Below are 18,610 nucleotides of genomic sequence, written 5' to 3'. Positions count from 1 at the left end.
AACGCAAAAGGGGGCGGCCCAAAGAGACCTGACGAGACGCTCGGTTGAGCGAGACTTGAAAACTTTCGGCATGTCATGGGAGCAAGCTACAGCAGAAGCTGCAAAAGAGAAAAGAAAGCGAGGAGTGGAAATCTGGTATTCGAGACCTACATCCCAACAGGGGATAAAAGAATTAGAAGAGAGACAAAGTTATAAAAGACACATAAATTAAGTAATTTAAACTTGAAATTGCAATTAATACAAATTCACGCATTATCAAAGGTAACTCGCAAAATTTTGGCATCGATGTTTGGAATACCTACATGCTGGTTAACAAGCACAAGTCTCTTGTACTACAAGATTTTAAGAACCACCGCTAAAATGTGGAAAGCTTGTGCCGTCTAGACGCGAATATCAACGACATGTCAAAACAAAACACTATACGAGCCGTTATTGCAGTGCGGTGTATTACGATATTATCCCTGTCGATTCCAAGCTCCAGTACTTAAGATTTAGGTCCTAATCCTAAAGATTTAGAAGATCACTCACAATCAGTCTGGATATTGTATTGAGAATTTTGGGTGATACATCATTGATCTACCCACAAGTAGTTTAGTAAACAAATGACGAATCGCGAGCATCAATAGGTATGCTTACATTTTCGTACCATGCCAGATGTTTTTTTTTTTTTTGACAAATTGCACTGGAAGTCTCATCATCATCATCAGCCCATTAACGTCCCCACTGCTGGGGCACGGGCCTTCCCTATGGATGGATAGGGAGAACGGGCCTTAAACCAACGCGGGCCCAGTGCGGATTGATGGTTATTAACGACTGCTAATGCAGCCGAGACCAACGGCTTAACGTGCCTTCCGAAGCACAGAGGAGCTCGAGATGAAAACTTTGTTTTTTTGTGGTTACTGGAAGTCTCACTAAATGTCAAATATATTAGTGCGAGTTCTAAAGTGGGTACATTACATTCCTCATAACTTCACCTATATTACAATGTGCTACAAGAATATAGCTATAAAATTTTCATGAATATGAAAGCCTGATTGATTTTATGAAATCCACCAATAATGTATGAAATCTTCAATTTATGAGCTTAAATCGCTGAATCAGTTTAAAAATATTACAATTTGAGATTAAATGACGCCTTATAAATTTGAATAGCAAACATATCAAAAGTTACTTTTGCAGAATTTACCCAAGATGATCGAGCCACAAGTGATAATTTGTTGTGTGAAAGTGTGACGAAAGTATACTCACTTTCGCATGTAACATTATAGTAGAGCCAATTTAATATAATATCACATTTGACGTTTCCTTATTCCCATAGTTATAAGCTTTAATTTGCCATGCTTTTCTCTTTTTTTTTAAACGGCATTTACAAATGGAGAACGCTGAAGGCTCTTACCTTTTTTTTTGACCTGACTTATTGTAGATTTGCCGCGGATGGCATGACTACTTGGCCGGAAATTACTACTTACCCTTACCCGGTTCGCAATATGCTATTTCGTCCTTTACAAATGTACTTCTAAATAGGTACCTAATTAAAATATGATGGAAATATAAACACGAAACCTTGTGCAAGTACTTAGTAAGATACTTACGCATTCAGCAAGCAGTCTCGTTTTAACTATTTCATTTTACTTAATTAGAAAATCTCTAATATTATGCGGAGCGCAGTTCGTCGACGTAGAACTACACTGACCCAATGATATTACAGATTTTTATTATTTAATACAAAGAGGAAACCAGTAATAAGTACGTGACATACTGTTGTAAAGTTTGGTAAGAAGGTTTTAACCTTAGACAAAAGTCCCATTTTATTTGGGACCACGCAATGTTTAGAAAACCGTTTCTTTCCCCGAAAAGTCGCATTTGATGTGGGAAGTCGCCAAAAACATGAATATATTGTAAATAACAATTCAATGTATATTACATTTCGGAGTGTTTGATTTCAATAGATATATTGCAGTCATAGTAAATTACAATTGTCACGGCTATGAAATAGGTCCCACGAAAAGTTCTCTAATAGAGAATTAAGTAGCGACTAATAATATTAGGCTGCAAAAGACGGATGTCGGCGACAAGAGACAAGTGGAAGATGTAGAAAAAGGTGTTTTTCACCTTGTAGTGGGATAGGTAACTAATCTAGTAACGACGATGTTTTTTCAATTTGAACTTTCCATCGTTAATAATTAACAACCAGCATCTAATAACTCCGATCTTCCCGATCTCTCAACCAGTGAGTCAGTACAATACGTGGCCGTCGTGTGCAGTGGAAACCGTTTAATTAACCACCTCTGCAATTGACCTGGTTGTAGTTGTTACCCACACCCGCTCTACAACCCAACATCTGTGCTTAGAGGTTTGCAATACACTCAGCTGAGTGTATCCACGACTGATGTAGGTATGTCACCACTCTAGCGATATCACGTTTTTCATGGGATCCGCTTACCTAACCTGAATATTTGTCAGTTTTTACAGAAGCGACAGCCTGTCTGACTTATCAACCCGTGAATGGAAAACCAACCTAATACAGGTTAGGCCACTTAATTCCGAAAATGTATTTCTCGGGAATGTGGGTTTCCTTCACCGCTGAGCACGTGATAATCATTTATGATCCAAACATGAATTCGAAAACAAATTCGACAATCATTGGTTTAGGCCTGTGCTGGATACGATCATGCGACCTCAAAGTGAGAGGCAAGCGTTCTACCAACTGGGCTACTACAGCTCCCGACCATTAACAAATCCATACGATTACATTGAAAATCTTTGAACTACTTTAAAAACGCCTCGAATAATCCGTAGTGAACAACGTTGGATGTGCTCTTTATCTGGTTGATGAGTAGAAATAATTATTCTGCTCCCTGAAATTCCTTTGTTCAGAATGCCCTGCAAATGGCGTAGAACTACAACGTTCGGTTAAATACTTGTATGGAACAGCCCTTTTAGCGTTTGACAGCGAAAATGTTACTTTGTAAACGAAGTAAGCTGCTTATGAACTCTTGCGGTCGTTTAGGTCCGGTATCAGTTTAAATATGAGAGCAGTTAGGTACTTCACGGCGAATATACCTACTTTAAAATACTGAGCTTCATATTATTAAATAACCTAATAGAACTTGGTAGGAACTTGTTCTATGAAGTTTTTTGTAATATTGAAATATACAATGAATGAATGTAAAACGTACGGAGTGATGAGGAGTCAGTTTTTGATTTGAGGGGTCCTGAGCAATCTGCAGAAACAACCCACGGAGAAGAAAAAAGAGAAGAATGTATGATAAGTTGTTGACTTTGAGTATTATTAATTTAGACATTTGGAAACCGTAACATTTTGTGGCTGGAGGAAAAAAGCCGAGAACTGAGCCCAGTGGCGTTCCTTACGAGAGGACTATGTTCAGAACGAGCATTGGCTCGTCATGATGATGATGTAGCATTTTAGACTCTAATCTCTTTTTTGATATATAACAAAATATACCTTCCTATTACCTATTTGCTTGTACCTTGTACTTGTTTCATTAACACAGTTGGCTCGACCATTATAGACGGCGATACGGCTCACAACCTACCACGTTGGTCTAACAGAAAGCTCGGTAAGGTGTGGGTACTTAATCCATTTTGCGACGGAAGTACCTCTTACTATCCTAATTGGGATATAGTCGTGATCTTATGCTATTTAACAAAATAAGATAACAGGTAAAGGAGACTCTTTAAACGTCTTAACACTCGGACGCTTTTCAGTTCTAAAAGAGAATTGAATTGAAGAGTTTCACGCGAAACGTGCATTGTTATGTTGTAGCCTCGCTACTACGGGTGTGTGCTGACCTTAATACGGTAATGTAGGTCCTTGCAGGTGCTACTGTTTATGTTAAAAGTACTTCTATGACTATTTCTCTGTGTGTTTTTACGTGAGAAAAATGTCCGGCCGTAATATTTGGTAGAATTAAACTGCCTGCAATGCCTAGCCAGACATATACTTTTTATATAATATTTTCAGAGGATAAACATCCGCTACCAATAAAAATAATTAAGAGGTGAACGTGTTGTGACAGTATTCGACAATCAAGCAAAGTGCAATCGAATAATTATTTAATTGTTTTTCTTTTTTTGCTTGGTTATCAATTACTGCGGCTTGCCTATTAATTATTATTTTTATTATTATTAGAAGTCCTAGTACGACTTTGAAATAGAGTAATCTGGGCGCCATCCCACTCGCTTCAGACAGAGTACTGTGGGACGGAAGGCAAGAGGGAAACGACTGCCCTATTTTTCCCTAAAAAATAGCGTGGAGAATGCTACACCGACAAGAGCGTGGCTCTTAAATTAGTGATGATCAATTACTTAAACACACGTTCACCACTTGTTTACTTTTATTATAATACTTGTTTTCTTAATTCTTGATTTTTATGATTGTAAAACGGTAAATAACTGCTAAGTTATTAATAATAGTGGCTAATAGTGGCTACACTATTAGGTGGAGACTTGTTGTGTCTTGTTTAGTTATTGTCTGGTTATTATTTTAGAAAATGTATATGGCCGTAAGTCTTCCTCAAAATAAATAAATAAAACAAATAATAATAATTGTTATGCAGTAACCTCAACTAAAGCGGGCGCGGATATGCAATTATCAAGCACAGATAGGGTTCAAATTCAATGATTTCGTGAAGTGATTGGTTGACTAAAAAAAAAGGTGTTACGAAAATCACGCCTAATTAAATAAGACAAAGGTCCAAAACTACATAAATATTACTCAAACTCAAATTGTTCAACCACATTTCCGTCAAAGTTAATTTAGTAGTTATAAATAATTCTATTTACCTCATCACAACCCACAAATAAATATTTTGATTTACTTAAGTGTTGATGTTTATAGAAAAATAAATCATTTTATTTTTCATCGGTTGTTTATTTACTTTGGGAATTGGTTTCTGGGTAAAAAAACTGTTGAAGTTTTGAAAGAGAAAGAAAGAAAGAAAGATAATTTATTTGCTTTTTAATGTTACATTTATCTGATGATGGATAACTCAGGAAAGCCGATAATTATATGAATTTTGATATCCCTTCCAAAGTCTTACCAATGGCTAAGACAAATGCACTGCATTATTCCTAGCGTTCCCAATATACCGATGTATTGTTTCACAGAAAATCTGGTGTTGTTGTTTAGTCTACAATTAGCGTTGCGTCAGTGTATGAAGTCATTATAATCTGTAAGTAACTTCATTATATTTTCATTATCACTATTACGTTCCACAAACTTAAGAAAAAATCTTAAAGTAACAGGATATAATTTTCACAAGATTCTTCTAACGTCAACAGAAACAAACGACGCGCGAATTGAGCGTCCCTTTATTTCGCAAACAAACAAAAGAGACGTGACATTTTAGTTTTTTGTTTAAGCCGAAGATTTGAGCAATCTTGCCGCTCTCGCCGTCGGAACAAGACAGACGGTATCGCGGCAAAGTATGTCGTTTTGAGGAAAACTCGTCCTATATTTAGCGGGATTATTTTGGACACGGCGTGTCGCGCCGTCCCGATACCAATCTAAACACATTACCAACAGTCGGCACAATCTCCGAACGTTTATTACGGCCCCGTCCTAAACAACAACCAAACTTGTCTAATTACAATGTGCTTTATAACGTAAACTCATTAACTTTTATCGACTTTAAATTTTATACGTCTTCGTGGTTATGGGGAGTAAATATTGTAGGATAAGCGAGGATTTTTCTAAATGGGTCACTGTTGACTCATTTGAGTTCTGAAATGTTTACCAAAGCGGTGTTTCTAGTTTTAATAACATCACAATGCGTTTTATCAGCGAGTCAGCTAGTTATCGGTAAGTTGCAGAAACTTTATCGCTATCATTATTGCATTTTTACTTACTCTTTGGAATGTGAATATTATTATCATTATGTCGAACATCTGTTAATTTAGGTTAAAGCAGAGTTCATAAAAATGGTAGCTGTCTATATTTTTGATATTGGACCGTTCCAGGAGGATTGTTTTACGAGGACGAAGCGGAAGACCTGGCTGTGGCACTAGAGCTAAGTGCAGAGCTGTACAACTTCACTACTTCTGTGAAACAAGTTTCTAGAAGAGGGCAAATACTTGAAATAAGTGAACACGTGTGCGCTCTTGCTAAAGTAAGTTTGGACGTATTGTCGTTTCTGCAATATTTATCATGGTAAATGACCATGTTTCCAGCGAACTTAAGATTATTGATTGATTTTGATGATCAATTCCTCAAGAGGATAGCATTTATAATATGCAAGATAATGTTATTTTAGGATGGTAAGTTCTGTGTTTTAGTGATAAAACTTGTTTTTATGTTTCAGGAAGAAGTTATAGGCATTATAGATGGCACTGGAGGAAGAGCTAGCGAACATGTACAGGCATTGTGCGATATCCTCGAGCTACCACATATTATTATTGAACCCAACGATTTCTACTCTAAGAATTGGACTTTATTGAGCCTTTTTCCCAGCCCTGATGCTTTTAATAATGTAAGTATATAATAATCCAATACCTACATAAGCTCACGCCTGTAATCCATGATGTGATGGGCAGACCGCAAGTAATTAGAAGATAAATGCCTACAGGAAGCTTACTGGAAGAAATTTCTGTCAGAAATAGGATTTGCCCTTTCTTTCTTCATGATGTCATATTGTATTTCTGTGTTATCCTGTGAACAATCATCTCCCTAGCATTGTCCCGTTTTTCACGGGGTCCGCTTACCTAACCTGAAGATTTGACAGGTCGGTTTTTTACAGAAGCGAATGCCTGTCTGACCTTCCAACCCGCGAAGGGAAAACCAGCCCAATACAGGTTAGGTCACATACCTCCGAAAACGCATTTTTAGGGAATGTATGTTTTCCTTCACCGCTGAGGACGTGATAATCATTTACGATCCAAACATGAATTGGAAAACAAATTCGACATACATTGGTTTAGGCATGTGCTGGGATTCGAGCCTGCGACCTCACAGTGAGAGGCGAGCGTTTTAACATCCTGTGTACAATAATTTATAAAATAAATAAATTACAGCAATTTTTGAAACGAAGATGGATTTTTTGAATCGAAACGACACCAACCCTCTGTCGGTTTTTATTTTTATTGGGAACTTCAGCAGCTAAACATGTTGTTTATTTTTTATTCGCTTGCAGTATTAATATGTAATCTAGTATTAACATGAAATCTCAACAATAACCTGAAACGGGTAGGTACGAGGAGTTGCCAGCACCTTTTGCATTTTGGTACACTTAGTGGCTTAAAATTATTAGTTCCGAGTGGTCTGGGACGATAAGAAAAATTAAAAATGTTCCTTGCTTTTTTAGAGGTCAACTCTCATCGTGTTGCGTCTGACATAATGGACCTAATAGGTTCTTAGACTTAAAGTGATTTATGTAGGTAAAAAGGAATTTAGTCTTACTGAACAAAATAATCGTCAACGTATTAAACAGCTACATTTCAGCTACAAACAGAAGTAAAGAATAAATAAAATATAATAATAATAGAGTTTATGTTTATTGCTCATTTTATAATTTCAGGCACTCGCTGAATTAATAGATATGAAAGAATGGAACAATTTCACAATACTGTACGTAAAAGGGCATAGTTTGAAACTAGTGGAGAATCTAATGCAGATGGGCAATAGTAGTGAAAGAGCAACTGTTTCTATACGTGAACTTAGTGGAGATGATTACAGGTAAAGCACTAAAATATTACTTATAGATATTTATTTTGGGTCTATTTCACCTTTTGTAAGGTGTTTGAAAGAATGTCTTTTATGCGAAGCCATCGAATATGAACTGATCCTCACGTGATTAAGATGACGCAAATCAGTTTGATACAAACGGCTATTGATGCACGACAATATTATTTGGATTACATTGAATGCAGATCATTTGTACTGATAACAAATATTTGAAGATTTAAAGTAAATTCGAAGATATAACTACTACTACACGTATTACAATGTTGTAGCGGGGATGCCTGCTCAGTCAAACAGCCCCTTCCCCTTCCTCCCCCCTCCCACTTCTTGTCTCACCCGACGCAAAAGTCTCCATGACACTCATCGCGTTATCCAAACTATGTGTCAGATATGACCTGGACCGAGCACATCCTCTAACCGACTCCCAATCTCCTTCACAAAGTTAAGGGCCTCCGATCCCCAACAGCCCGTGACACATTCACAGTTAAAAAAAAAATGCTTTATCTTCATTTTCAGAGATGTCTTAATAGAAGCAAAGGGTCAAGGTTACTACAACTTTGTTGTAGACTGTCCATCGAAGAAGTTAGAACAGCTACTTCTTCATGCACAGCAAGTGGGGCTGATGGCAGACGAACATTCTTACATCTTCGTCTCTCCAGATCTCTTTACATTGGACCTGAGTCGGTACAGATACGGAGGCGTCAATATGACAGGTTGTATTCAAATACAGTCGCAGTTGTTTAGTTGAAGTTTGAGAATAGAAATATACCCATTAAGTAAAGCTCACTCACAGCTCCATGGAGAAATTGTTTAAAAAGTGTGTGCTAATTAGTCACAAGGCAATCACAAAATCAGAATTCCAATGAGCAAAGCGTATAAGTAATTCGATAAAACATTTTTTTGTTGTTAATCCATTTCAGGGTTCCGTCTTGTTCACGTAGAAGAAGATCCAAATCTGTGGCAGTTTACAGAACAATTCAATGAAAAAACAGGAAAAGGGATTGAGCCGGAGCAACTCAAGACTAAAGTCATTTTAGTGCACGATGCCGTCAAAGTTATTTACGAAGCTGTAAAAAAAGTGCATGACATACAACCAAAAGCATTAGATTGTGAGATGTATGAAGCATGGCCACATGGTTCATCTTTGCTAAATTTTATGAGGACGGTACGTGATTGTTAACAAATAAGGAATAATTTTACGGGCAAAAAATACGTAGGATTTTTGAATTTTTTTTTGGCACTCACCCGTGCTTAGGGAAACTCAAAAAGAGAAAATTTAATCGAAAAAATTCAGACGAACGGGACTTGAACCCACAGCTCTTGTCAAGCCGGGACGAGCATGTTAACCATTACACCACCGGGGGCATGTTTAATAAAACTTACAATTGTAAATTACAATGACAATTTGATGTACATTGCGGAGTGTGTGATCACGAATATTTTGCAGTTTGATATTAGCTAATTAATGAACATCAAATTGTTGTTGTAATTTACAATTGTAAGTTTTATTAAACAGGCCCCAGGGTCCTCTTCCTGTCCATGCGAATGTTACATAGATCGAAGAATTTCGCATGGACAAGGGGAAGACCCGGTGGTATACCTAATGGGTAACGCACTCGTTCCGGTTTGAGAAACAGTTGCGGTTTCAAAAACCGTCCGAAGCAGATTTTTCGATATATTTTTAAATACATAATACTTAAAACTATAATTACTTATTTCTTAATATTTTTAGAACAAAGTCGAAGGAGTTACAAGAACCCTGTTATTTGATGGACAGGGGCAAAGAAACGATGTTCTATTTGACATATTGGAGCTTACACCCGCTGGAAACCAAACCGTGAGTATAAATTAAAGATTTTAACATCGGCATACGGTTGAAATAAAATCCCGCGGAGGTTCGTGTTGCTCTATGACTATTTTGTCAACAGGCTGAAACGAAATAAAAATATATTGGAATTTCAGATAGGCGTTTGGGACGGTAACGTTTTGATTATAAACAGACCGTTTGTGCCAGCACCTGACATTTCTGAAGATTCAATAATGAGGAATAAAACTTTTAAAGTTTTGATTGCTTTGGTAAGTAGAAATAATTCTCTTTTGAATGTTGATCACAATTGGCTGGTTTAGATGGTTAGCGTTTTGTACATAACACAGAATATATATTATGTAAAGACACTTGCTTCTATGCGATAAACTTCTCCATTTTTTGTCTCTGTCATCGACATAAGTCACTGTAGTCCTGTGTGGAGACGGTTTACTTTTCGGTTCGATATCGGGTTTGCACCAAGTTATTATTTTATCTTTCTATCACGTTGGTCTTACAGAAATCTCGGTGGAAGGGTGGGTACTTACTTCATCTTGCGATACATGTATTTAGGACGCTTTAAGTTTATGTGTCTTTAAGACGCTTTCGGTATAATCTGCTATCGGACGAGAACCGTTAGCGCACTATATTTCACCAATCAAATTGTGAATGGCATCTGAGGCAAACATCTAAAATAACTTTTGATACAGTACCATCGTTCATTAATCAATAATTTGTCACTATTACAATGCATTTTTCGATTTCAGACACCGCCATACGCCTACATAAAAGAGTCGTCAGAATATCTAACGGGAAACGATCAGTACGAAGGCTTCGCAATAGATCTTATTGATGAGTTATCCAAAAGACTGGGCTTTAACTATGAGTTTGAAGTTGAGCCAACATACGGTAATTTAGACAGCAGTGGCAAGTGGACCGGTATGGTTGCAAAAATCAGAGAAGATGTAAGTTGTAGGTACCAATAAGACACACTTTACCTTGATGAGTTTCAATTTGTTAATATAAGAAGAAGTATTAATAAATAATATCCCGTGTTTTATCTTCGTCCTGAGTTGACGACTCATTGGGGTATTAAAAATACCACATCGCAGCAATTCATCTAAAAAGTAATATTGCAATATGACATTTGCGCATATAAAAGTAAGTGTGCAATCAAATGACAAATATCAATATTGCTTTTTTAGATGAATTGCTTCGATGTGGCTTTTTTAACCCACCAGAAAAGAATGGAAATTACATGAATAAAAATTTCGTGAATGTACTTTGTCCATGGTTTAAAGCAGACTTCTTTTTTCAAATATGGAGAGTGGAGGTTCAAAAAGAGATTCTAACCTAAAAAATTATGACCCTATTACAATATTAGTTTTTGTTTCAGAAAGCAGAATTCGCAATTTGTGATTTAACTATAACAGCAGAGAGACAAAAAGGCATGGACTTCTCTACTCCATTTATGACGTTAGGCATTGGTATACTCTACAAGGAGCCGAGTAAACAGCCACCAGAAATGTTTTCCTTTATGGCTGTGTTCGCAAAAGATGTAAGTCCTTGGACACAATTTGGAAATACGCCTGTCCTTATAAACTTATAATACTTATTTATGGTATATTTTTTTAAGAACTTCTTTGTTAACCCCTTAAACTGTGAAAACAAGAGTTTCCAAATACATTTTGCGGAAAGTTTATTATAATGCGTGGATTGTACTATTTCAATGTAAATATTGGTATATCAACCAAATTGATTATAACCGCTATTTTTTAGCCATTTCTAATAATCGGAACCCTAAAAAACATGAAGCTAGACTTACTAATAGTTATTCAAAATTTTCAGGTTTGGTATTACATGATGTTCGTGCAGATGGGCATAGCGGTAATTATGATATTTGTTGGTCGAATATCGTACAAAGAATGGCAGAACCCTGTACCTTGTGTTGAGTCGCCTGAGGAACTGAGTAACCAGTTCAGTTTTGCAAATTCTGTGTGGCTCATTATTGGGTCTGTTATGCAGCAAGGATCAGAGATTGCACCCATGTGAGTCTAAAGATGAATTTAATTTTTATAAGTAATTATTTTATTGATTATATACGAGTCTGAAGACAAATCAAGATAAATTATATTCTCACAGACAGATAAACATAATTTTCATAATGTTAAATGTATACCCGAAAAAGTTTACTCATCTTCTGAAGAAGTCTGATAAGAAGGCGTTGTCATTTTCACTTTGATATGCTGTTGGGGTTTTAGAACATTTGTAAATTTTCATACAACTACAAAGTGGAAGTGAATTTTGCTCTTACAATTTACGACTTCTATTGAATTTGAAACTAAATTAGTATGTTACTTAACTGATATAATAGATAAAAAAACATTCTCAAATTTTTCAGTGCTCTTGCCCCTCGTATGATCACTAGTGTGTGGTGGTTCTTTACTATGGTAATGGTGGCTTCTTATGTTGGTACCCTGGTGGCTTTCCTCACTGTTGAGAAGAACGTCCTCCCCTTTAACACGGTTGAGGAACTCGCGGCACAAAAATCAATATATTATGGCGCTAAGAGCAAAGGGTCTACCATATCATTCTTTAAGGTAGGTACTGTGATCTGTGTTACTGCCCGTGAGTTGCTCTACGGTCAGTTTATTTAAATTTTTGTATTTTCAATTCTTCTCGTCAGACCTCCAGTTCCCATGTTTTTATATTTAAATTCTTGTCTTTCTCAAAAGTGATTGCAAATACGTAGCAGTCTGTTATTTTATCTGAGCACGCTCAAATTATAGTAAATTCTGAGGTACACGTTAAATCCTTGCACACAACGCTACACGTTTTGTAGCACCTAAAGTTGTAGACAGTTCTAAAATTTAATATTGATTTTACAATAAACTTACAATTGTTAAAACAATACATATTTTTCAGGAATCGAATAATGAAGTTTATAAGAAAATGTATCAGAAAATGCTGAACAATAAAGGTTGGTTGGTGGACTCTAATGACGAAGGAGTTGCAATGTTAGTATGTAAATGTTATCGTCAACAAATAGCATCTAAGTTCATTTATGTTTCTGATCATGATTACTGCGAAGGTAAAATTTATTTACAAATTACAGTGCTGAAAATTCAACTTACGCTTTCTTTACGGAATCAACGTCCATAGAGTATTACAAGGAAAGGCATTGCGACTTGCTACAAATTGGAGACTTGCTGGATTCCAAGAGTTATGGGATCGGTATGAAAACGAGTAAGTACCTACTGAGAAGTATTTTTTGAGAAGTAGTTCTAGCACGTTTTAATATTGTATAAGGTAATTCAAGATTCCTGAGTATTGAAACGGAAATCTTTTGCTACCATATGTAAAGGTAGGTAAATAGGAAATGGTGTTAAAATACTGATATGTTTCAGAAATTTATAAAGTGGTGTTTACCTGAAGGGCACAGCTAGATGTTATAGACCGGTGAGCATGAGACAAAGAAAACTCCCTTTGAATTTGTACAATGTATATTCTTATAACATTTAATTAACAAGTACAACCATAGGTAGGTGAACACCCTATGGAGGGAGACAGGTCGCGCTTTGGTCCGTCAGGTTAATTGTCACTCCGTAACAACCATGGGATATCACTATATTTAAAAACACTGTCCGTACACCTGTAGGCACCTCACTTACTCGAGGACCTCCGCCTATCAGGCCTACCTGAGGCGTTCCGGAATACCGTACAGGTGATGAGTAGAGGCCGGCTCAAGCCAGGGCGTGCTGGACGATGGCGGCGCAGCGGGCCAACTGTTACGCAGCTGGCGGGCTGCACGTCCACCGGTCAACCTCGCAGACCTTCACCGGGCCTTATCCGGTGTGTTGACAAAAGGAGAGGCGCGGCACATCCACATGCGCGCCGCACAAAGGAAAGCTTCGACGTGCAAACAACCAAGGCAAGCTCCGCCGAAATGAAGCTTGAAATAACTTGCAAACGCAGAAGAAAACAGTAGCAATCTTCATTCACAAAATTTGTTGAAATAGTCTGATCCAATCATAAACTTCTTCTTAGATTAAACTTGCAAAACGTTCGAAAATTAAAACGTTAAAACTTTAAAGACGTTAAAACAATTAGAAACTCAAAACTTTAAAAACTTTAAAAACTTTAAAAACCCCATCTGCAACAAGGAATGGCAATGATTAGCATGTGGTTCAGCTGACAGCGTGGCAAGGCAACTCACGAGTGTAAAACAAAGAAAATAACTTACAGGTTCATCCGGGATAGTTGGGCATCGCTCGGATGAAACCTAAACCCACCCACTGGACCTTAGGCGATGGGATTTCAGTGATGTTGCTGAAAACAAGGACCTCGAGGTTATCACAAAGTTGGTGCAAAAATATGCACGAAGAATTGCGAGGACTCACCATCTCGGTTAAGTTGTTTATTTAAATCGAGACATCGGCTCTTGATGTCGCCGATAAATCGTGGCTTTTAATTTGCCCACATTATTGTTACGGCAGTGGAGTCTCCGGCGCTCTCGCGACGTCCCCACTTTCTATAACCTGTCTCTCAGCTCAGCCAGCTGTCAGTCTGCCACAAGAACCACGAACAAAGTTGCCAAACTAGAAAAAATCTACCAAACCATAAATTCGCCGAATCAACGACAACAATCGATCGACTTGTTTGATCCCAAAATTTAAACAATATAATTATAATATATCAAAAATAAATGTTGCAGATAATTTTAATATACCAAATTTTGAAGAAAATAAAATAATCAAAAATATTCGGGCCCATCGATAACCCTGCAGCGCCATCTGTGATTTCCTGCGGGTAAAATATAAAAACAATGTTAAATCGCCAGAAACCACAAGATGTCGCTACAAGGCTCGTTGGTCCGAAATGCTTCGTTACAGTATGCCTCATCATTATGCGTTCTCTATTTAATTTGTTATCGTTTCGGTAAATATATACCTAGGTAGGTTAGAAAAACCATTCAGATTTCAAATTCTAAAACGTAATTTGACACCTCATTCGTCGTCGTTCAAGCGTAGCATCTAACGACATTCCGTCCGTTTGCCAAGTCCTCGAGTAAAAACATTTACATGTTACTCATATATTACACATGACTTGCTTATTCGTCTGCATAACAGAATTGTCATAAATTGTCTGCTCAAAACACAAATGTTTCGTAGAAAATATTATTTGCATTTTCAGATTCATCGTATAAGAAATATATTGATGATGCGCTGCTACAATTGAAGGAATCAGGAGAAATACAAAGATTGAAGGATTTGTGGTGGAAGGAGAAACGAGGAGGGGGGAAATGTGGGGTTTGTATTTTTATGCAGTTTAATTAATGTAATCATATCTCGCGAGATTGTGAACTGTCGAAAAATTGTGAAACGTAATATACTGCTTACAATTTAACGTATTATTATTCGTCAGATTATAATCTATCGAAGTAAAACTGTTAAATCACAATCTTACAATTGTCAAATTGTCAACTGTCCGACGGCTGTCCCTGATTGGTCGGCCTTACAGTAGACCGTTTTGTGTCCATAGAGTTAGGAATAAAACACAGGTGTCAGTCAAATAAAATAAATGCTCTTCAAGATTGTGAAATCAAGTACGTATTTATTAATTATTTAGTAAGTAATCAATAATTCTGACATCACATGGTAAGAAAAAATGTATCAAAATTAAAATATCTGAAACGTATCATTCAGTATACTTTTCGTGTGTAAGATAAACATGCTGGCGGCATTGGGGTGGCCCAAGGGCCACCCCCGCCGCACCCTAACCTACTGTTATGCCTTGTAAAAATTATGACAAAACACTATTATTCTAAAAAAGAATTATGGATATCTATTTATTAATCCCAAAAATAAGTTATACCTAACAAACCAGTATTCCTAGATGTTATTATGGGAAAGTAAAACTATTATGCTAAAAAACGTTATGAAAAAAGGATTATGATAATTAAAATTATGACAAAAACATTTATGCATTTTAAGAGAATCCCAAATTAACATTATGCTCACTCTAATAGTTTTGTAACTCTATGGTATAGCACGCGAGGTGCGTTTCGTATCACAATTTGACGGTTTCACTTCGATAAATTATAATCTACCGAAAAATAATACGTTAAATTGTAAGCAATATGATACGATTCATAATTATTCGACAGTTCACAATCTCGCGAGATTCAAATCGATAGATTATAATCTAACGTTATTTACAATTTTACGGTGACATCAACATAAAAAGTACTTACAGAAACGTACATGACACGCTGTTTCCATTATTATCTCAAAATTGGTGTGTGGCCATCAAATACTTCGACGCAGAAAAAGTAAATTGGGTACTTACTTATATTCCTACAATATAAACTAAATGCGAACAGTGTGGCTTATCTCCAGGAGACCAATGAACACCAATCGCAAATCCACACTCAAATGCAACAAAGTATTTTGTTTGTGTGGACGCCAAAAGTGGCCAAAATAAAACTGTTTACGTTTCTTTTCGAAGAAAACATTACTCAGTGAAGTGTCCTTATAATATGAACTGTTCGATTAGCATGAACTATCTTCAGGGAGCACGATTTTACGAGCATTCAACCGTTGCTTGGGTAGTAAAATCATCTTGGCTCCATAATCCTCGTGTGATGGTGCGCTGACTCATGTCCGTAAATAGAAACAATTCAGATATAGAGGGTATAGTTAAAATGAATAATATAAAAAATAATAATATAATCATTTCAAAACAATCATTTAAAGTTACAAACAACAGCTGCAGCTGCTGGGGATACGGTACTGTTATATTGAATATTTAAATATTTTTCAAGTAACTAAACTATTAGGTTAAACGGCAGGCACTTTTCCGGCCAAGTAGTTAATGCTATTTGCGGCAAATCTACATCAGGTGCTTTAGTATTTCGTATTTTTAATCCTTTGCATCAACGTGCAAAACTAGCTAATAGTACTTTTTTATTTATATAAGTATAAAATCCTTGCGAAATATTATCTATGTATACGTAGTACTTTATGAATATAACTGAATTACCTAATAACAAAATCATGATGTTTATTTTCAGGAACAAAAAGAGGAAGAAGCGAAACAACTGGGCATGAAGAACATGTTAGGAGCATTCGTGGTGCTAGGAGTGGGCTGTGTGATAGGACTGGGTATATCTATCCTGGACATGTTTTGGGGCGTCTTCAAACGTTCTGTCAAGTATAAAGTAAGTTTTACTATTATTTTACATGAAGATGATTTTGTAGGTTTATATTAACCCGGAAATGGAGAAAGAGGAATTAATGGCAAATTTTTCAATAAAGATATATATGTATATACCTACATTATATAAAACGATTAAGGATAGTACGCAATGATGGACTTTCCAGGCTACGTTTACCAAAAACAATATACGTATATGAAATAGTACAGCTTTAACGTGATAATTACCTTTTTTCTCATTACTCGGATATATAATTATTCCAAAATACAATTTATTTATTTAACAATGTAATGGCTGATACATATCAAAAAATAAATGTTGCTTAATATTTGGATCACATTATATAGAGAGTTATGTTGCTACCTATATTGCTTCTGTTTATTTTGATCAGAATAATAATGGATGGAAGATGTAATTGTTAATGGGTGTAATAAAAAGGGGCATCATTTAAACCCAAAAACAAAGAAAAAAGATGCTTATGTCTGTTATCTATGAAATTAGAAGATTAAATGAAGGAAAAATCTGTACAGGACCATATAACCACCAGGACCAGGGCCGCCTATTGTACTAATTCTATTTCTGTTTTGTTTTGTATTTTGTTTTTTCCTGTTTGTGCAATAAAGTATTTGTTATGTTATGTTATAATAATGTTTATAAGTATGTAACAATTACTACACAATTTTATTTTTCATCGTTTGAATTTCAAATCTGTTAGAACCGCCTATCAAATGTTTTTGAAAATACAAGTGTATCTCTACACAGACACATGGCATCGTAAATAACTTGACATCTGGTCCCAATAGATTAAAATAAACCAACTCTTTCCAATATGCAAATTGGAGGACGACGTTGAATGTTGTAACAATGACCTGGCAGGCAGCTTTTTGAGATCAGGAATAGCAAATCCCAATAGATGAAGGGGCTAGCTTTTGAAGGCCCTTTGAACAAGATTAATATTTACAGTTACGAAATACTTTAATGTAGATATACATATAAAGACACTGGTATTGATTCTTTTGAAAAACCTCGATGAACGTAGTTATTTTTCTGGTAAGTATACTTTTTATAATAATCTAATTATACCCATGCTTTCCTTACAGACAACATTTAAGTACGAGTTGGTAGAAGAATTAAAGTTCGCGCTAAAGTTTAGCGGAGACGTGAAGCCAGTGAAACGACCGCCGAAGACTGCAGACGGTAGCGAAGAGGCCTTGAACGAAGAAGCGAAGGATGAACTGGGGTCTCTAAAATCAGCAAGAACGATACACTCTGGGCGCTCCACTTCTACAAAAAGAAGTTCTCACTCCCATTGCTCCCGTCATTCGCCTAGCGACCTAAGTGTGGCCTTTGCTAAAAGGCGACAGTACAATTCTTCATCATCTTCCTAACGTTATGTAAAAAACCTGAAGATTTCACAGGTCCAGTTTATACAGAAGCGACTGCCTGTCTGACCTTCCTGAGAACCAGCCCAATTACAGGCTAGGACTTAGGTCACATACCTCCAAAGTATGTGGGTGTAGACATTACAATTAAAGGTTAAAGGACATTTTAAATAAAATAATGTGATGTGAATAATGGGAGACCACTAGAAGGGAGTGATAATTTTCTTTTTTTTGCGGACAATAGTAATTAAATTGATTTGTTATGTTATGAGAAAGTGTCAAATGTTTTTTTTACTAAATTTTGATATTAACTATTTATTACCAATTTTCTAATTCAGTCTTGCATAGTGTCTAGTCAAATAAAGATTTTAGCGCCTAGAATATTAGGTACCTACTCGTTATATTTATTTTTAATAGATTTAATAAAACTGTTAATTAGTTGACATACAATTTTGTCTCTTTTATTCAAAAATAACATTGCTTTAGTAATCTTTATAATTTATTACGCC

At 36.2% G+C, this 18,610-nt stretch overlaps 1 protein-coding gene across 1 annotated transcript; it reads left to right on the top strand.

The window, feature by feature from the left end:
- The first annotated feature begins 5,522 nt into the window (after nucleotides 1-5,522).
- LOC126371429 (glutamate receptor ionotropic, kainate 3-like) lies at nucleotides 5,523-18,551 on the top strand. Its single transcript, XM_050016712.1, has 17 exons — nucleotides 5,523-5,824; nucleotides 5,983-6,131; nucleotides 6,324-6,491; nucleotides 7,536-7,693; nucleotides 8,216-8,412; nucleotides 8,620-8,864; nucleotides 9,432-9,536; nucleotides 9,662-9,775; nucleotides 10,271-10,468; nucleotides 10,900-11,061; nucleotides 11,352-11,551; nucleotides 11,905-12,103; nucleotides 12,429-12,520; nucleotides 12,619-12,749; nucleotides 14,697-14,812; nucleotides 16,576-16,722; nucleotides 17,820-18,551. Exons 1-17 carry the CDS (start codon nucleotides 5,752-5,754, stop codon nucleotides 18,105-18,107), a joined length of 2,742 nt encoding a protein of 913 aa, XP_049872669.1. The 5' UTR covers nucleotides 5,523-5,751; the 3' UTR covers nucleotides 18,108-18,551.
- The last annotated feature ends 59 nt before the right edge of the window (nucleotides 18,552-18,610 follow it).

Source organism: Pectinophora gossypiella, chromosome 12 (assembly GCF_024362695.1).
Source record: "Pectinophora gossypiella chromosome 12, ilPecGoss1.1, whole genome shotgun sequence".
Lineage (NCBI taxonomy): Eukaryota > Metazoa > Arthropoda > Insecta > Lepidoptera > Gelechiidae > Pectinophora > Pectinophora gossypiella.
This window is presented reverse-complemented; position numbering and strand designations above follow the sequence as displayed.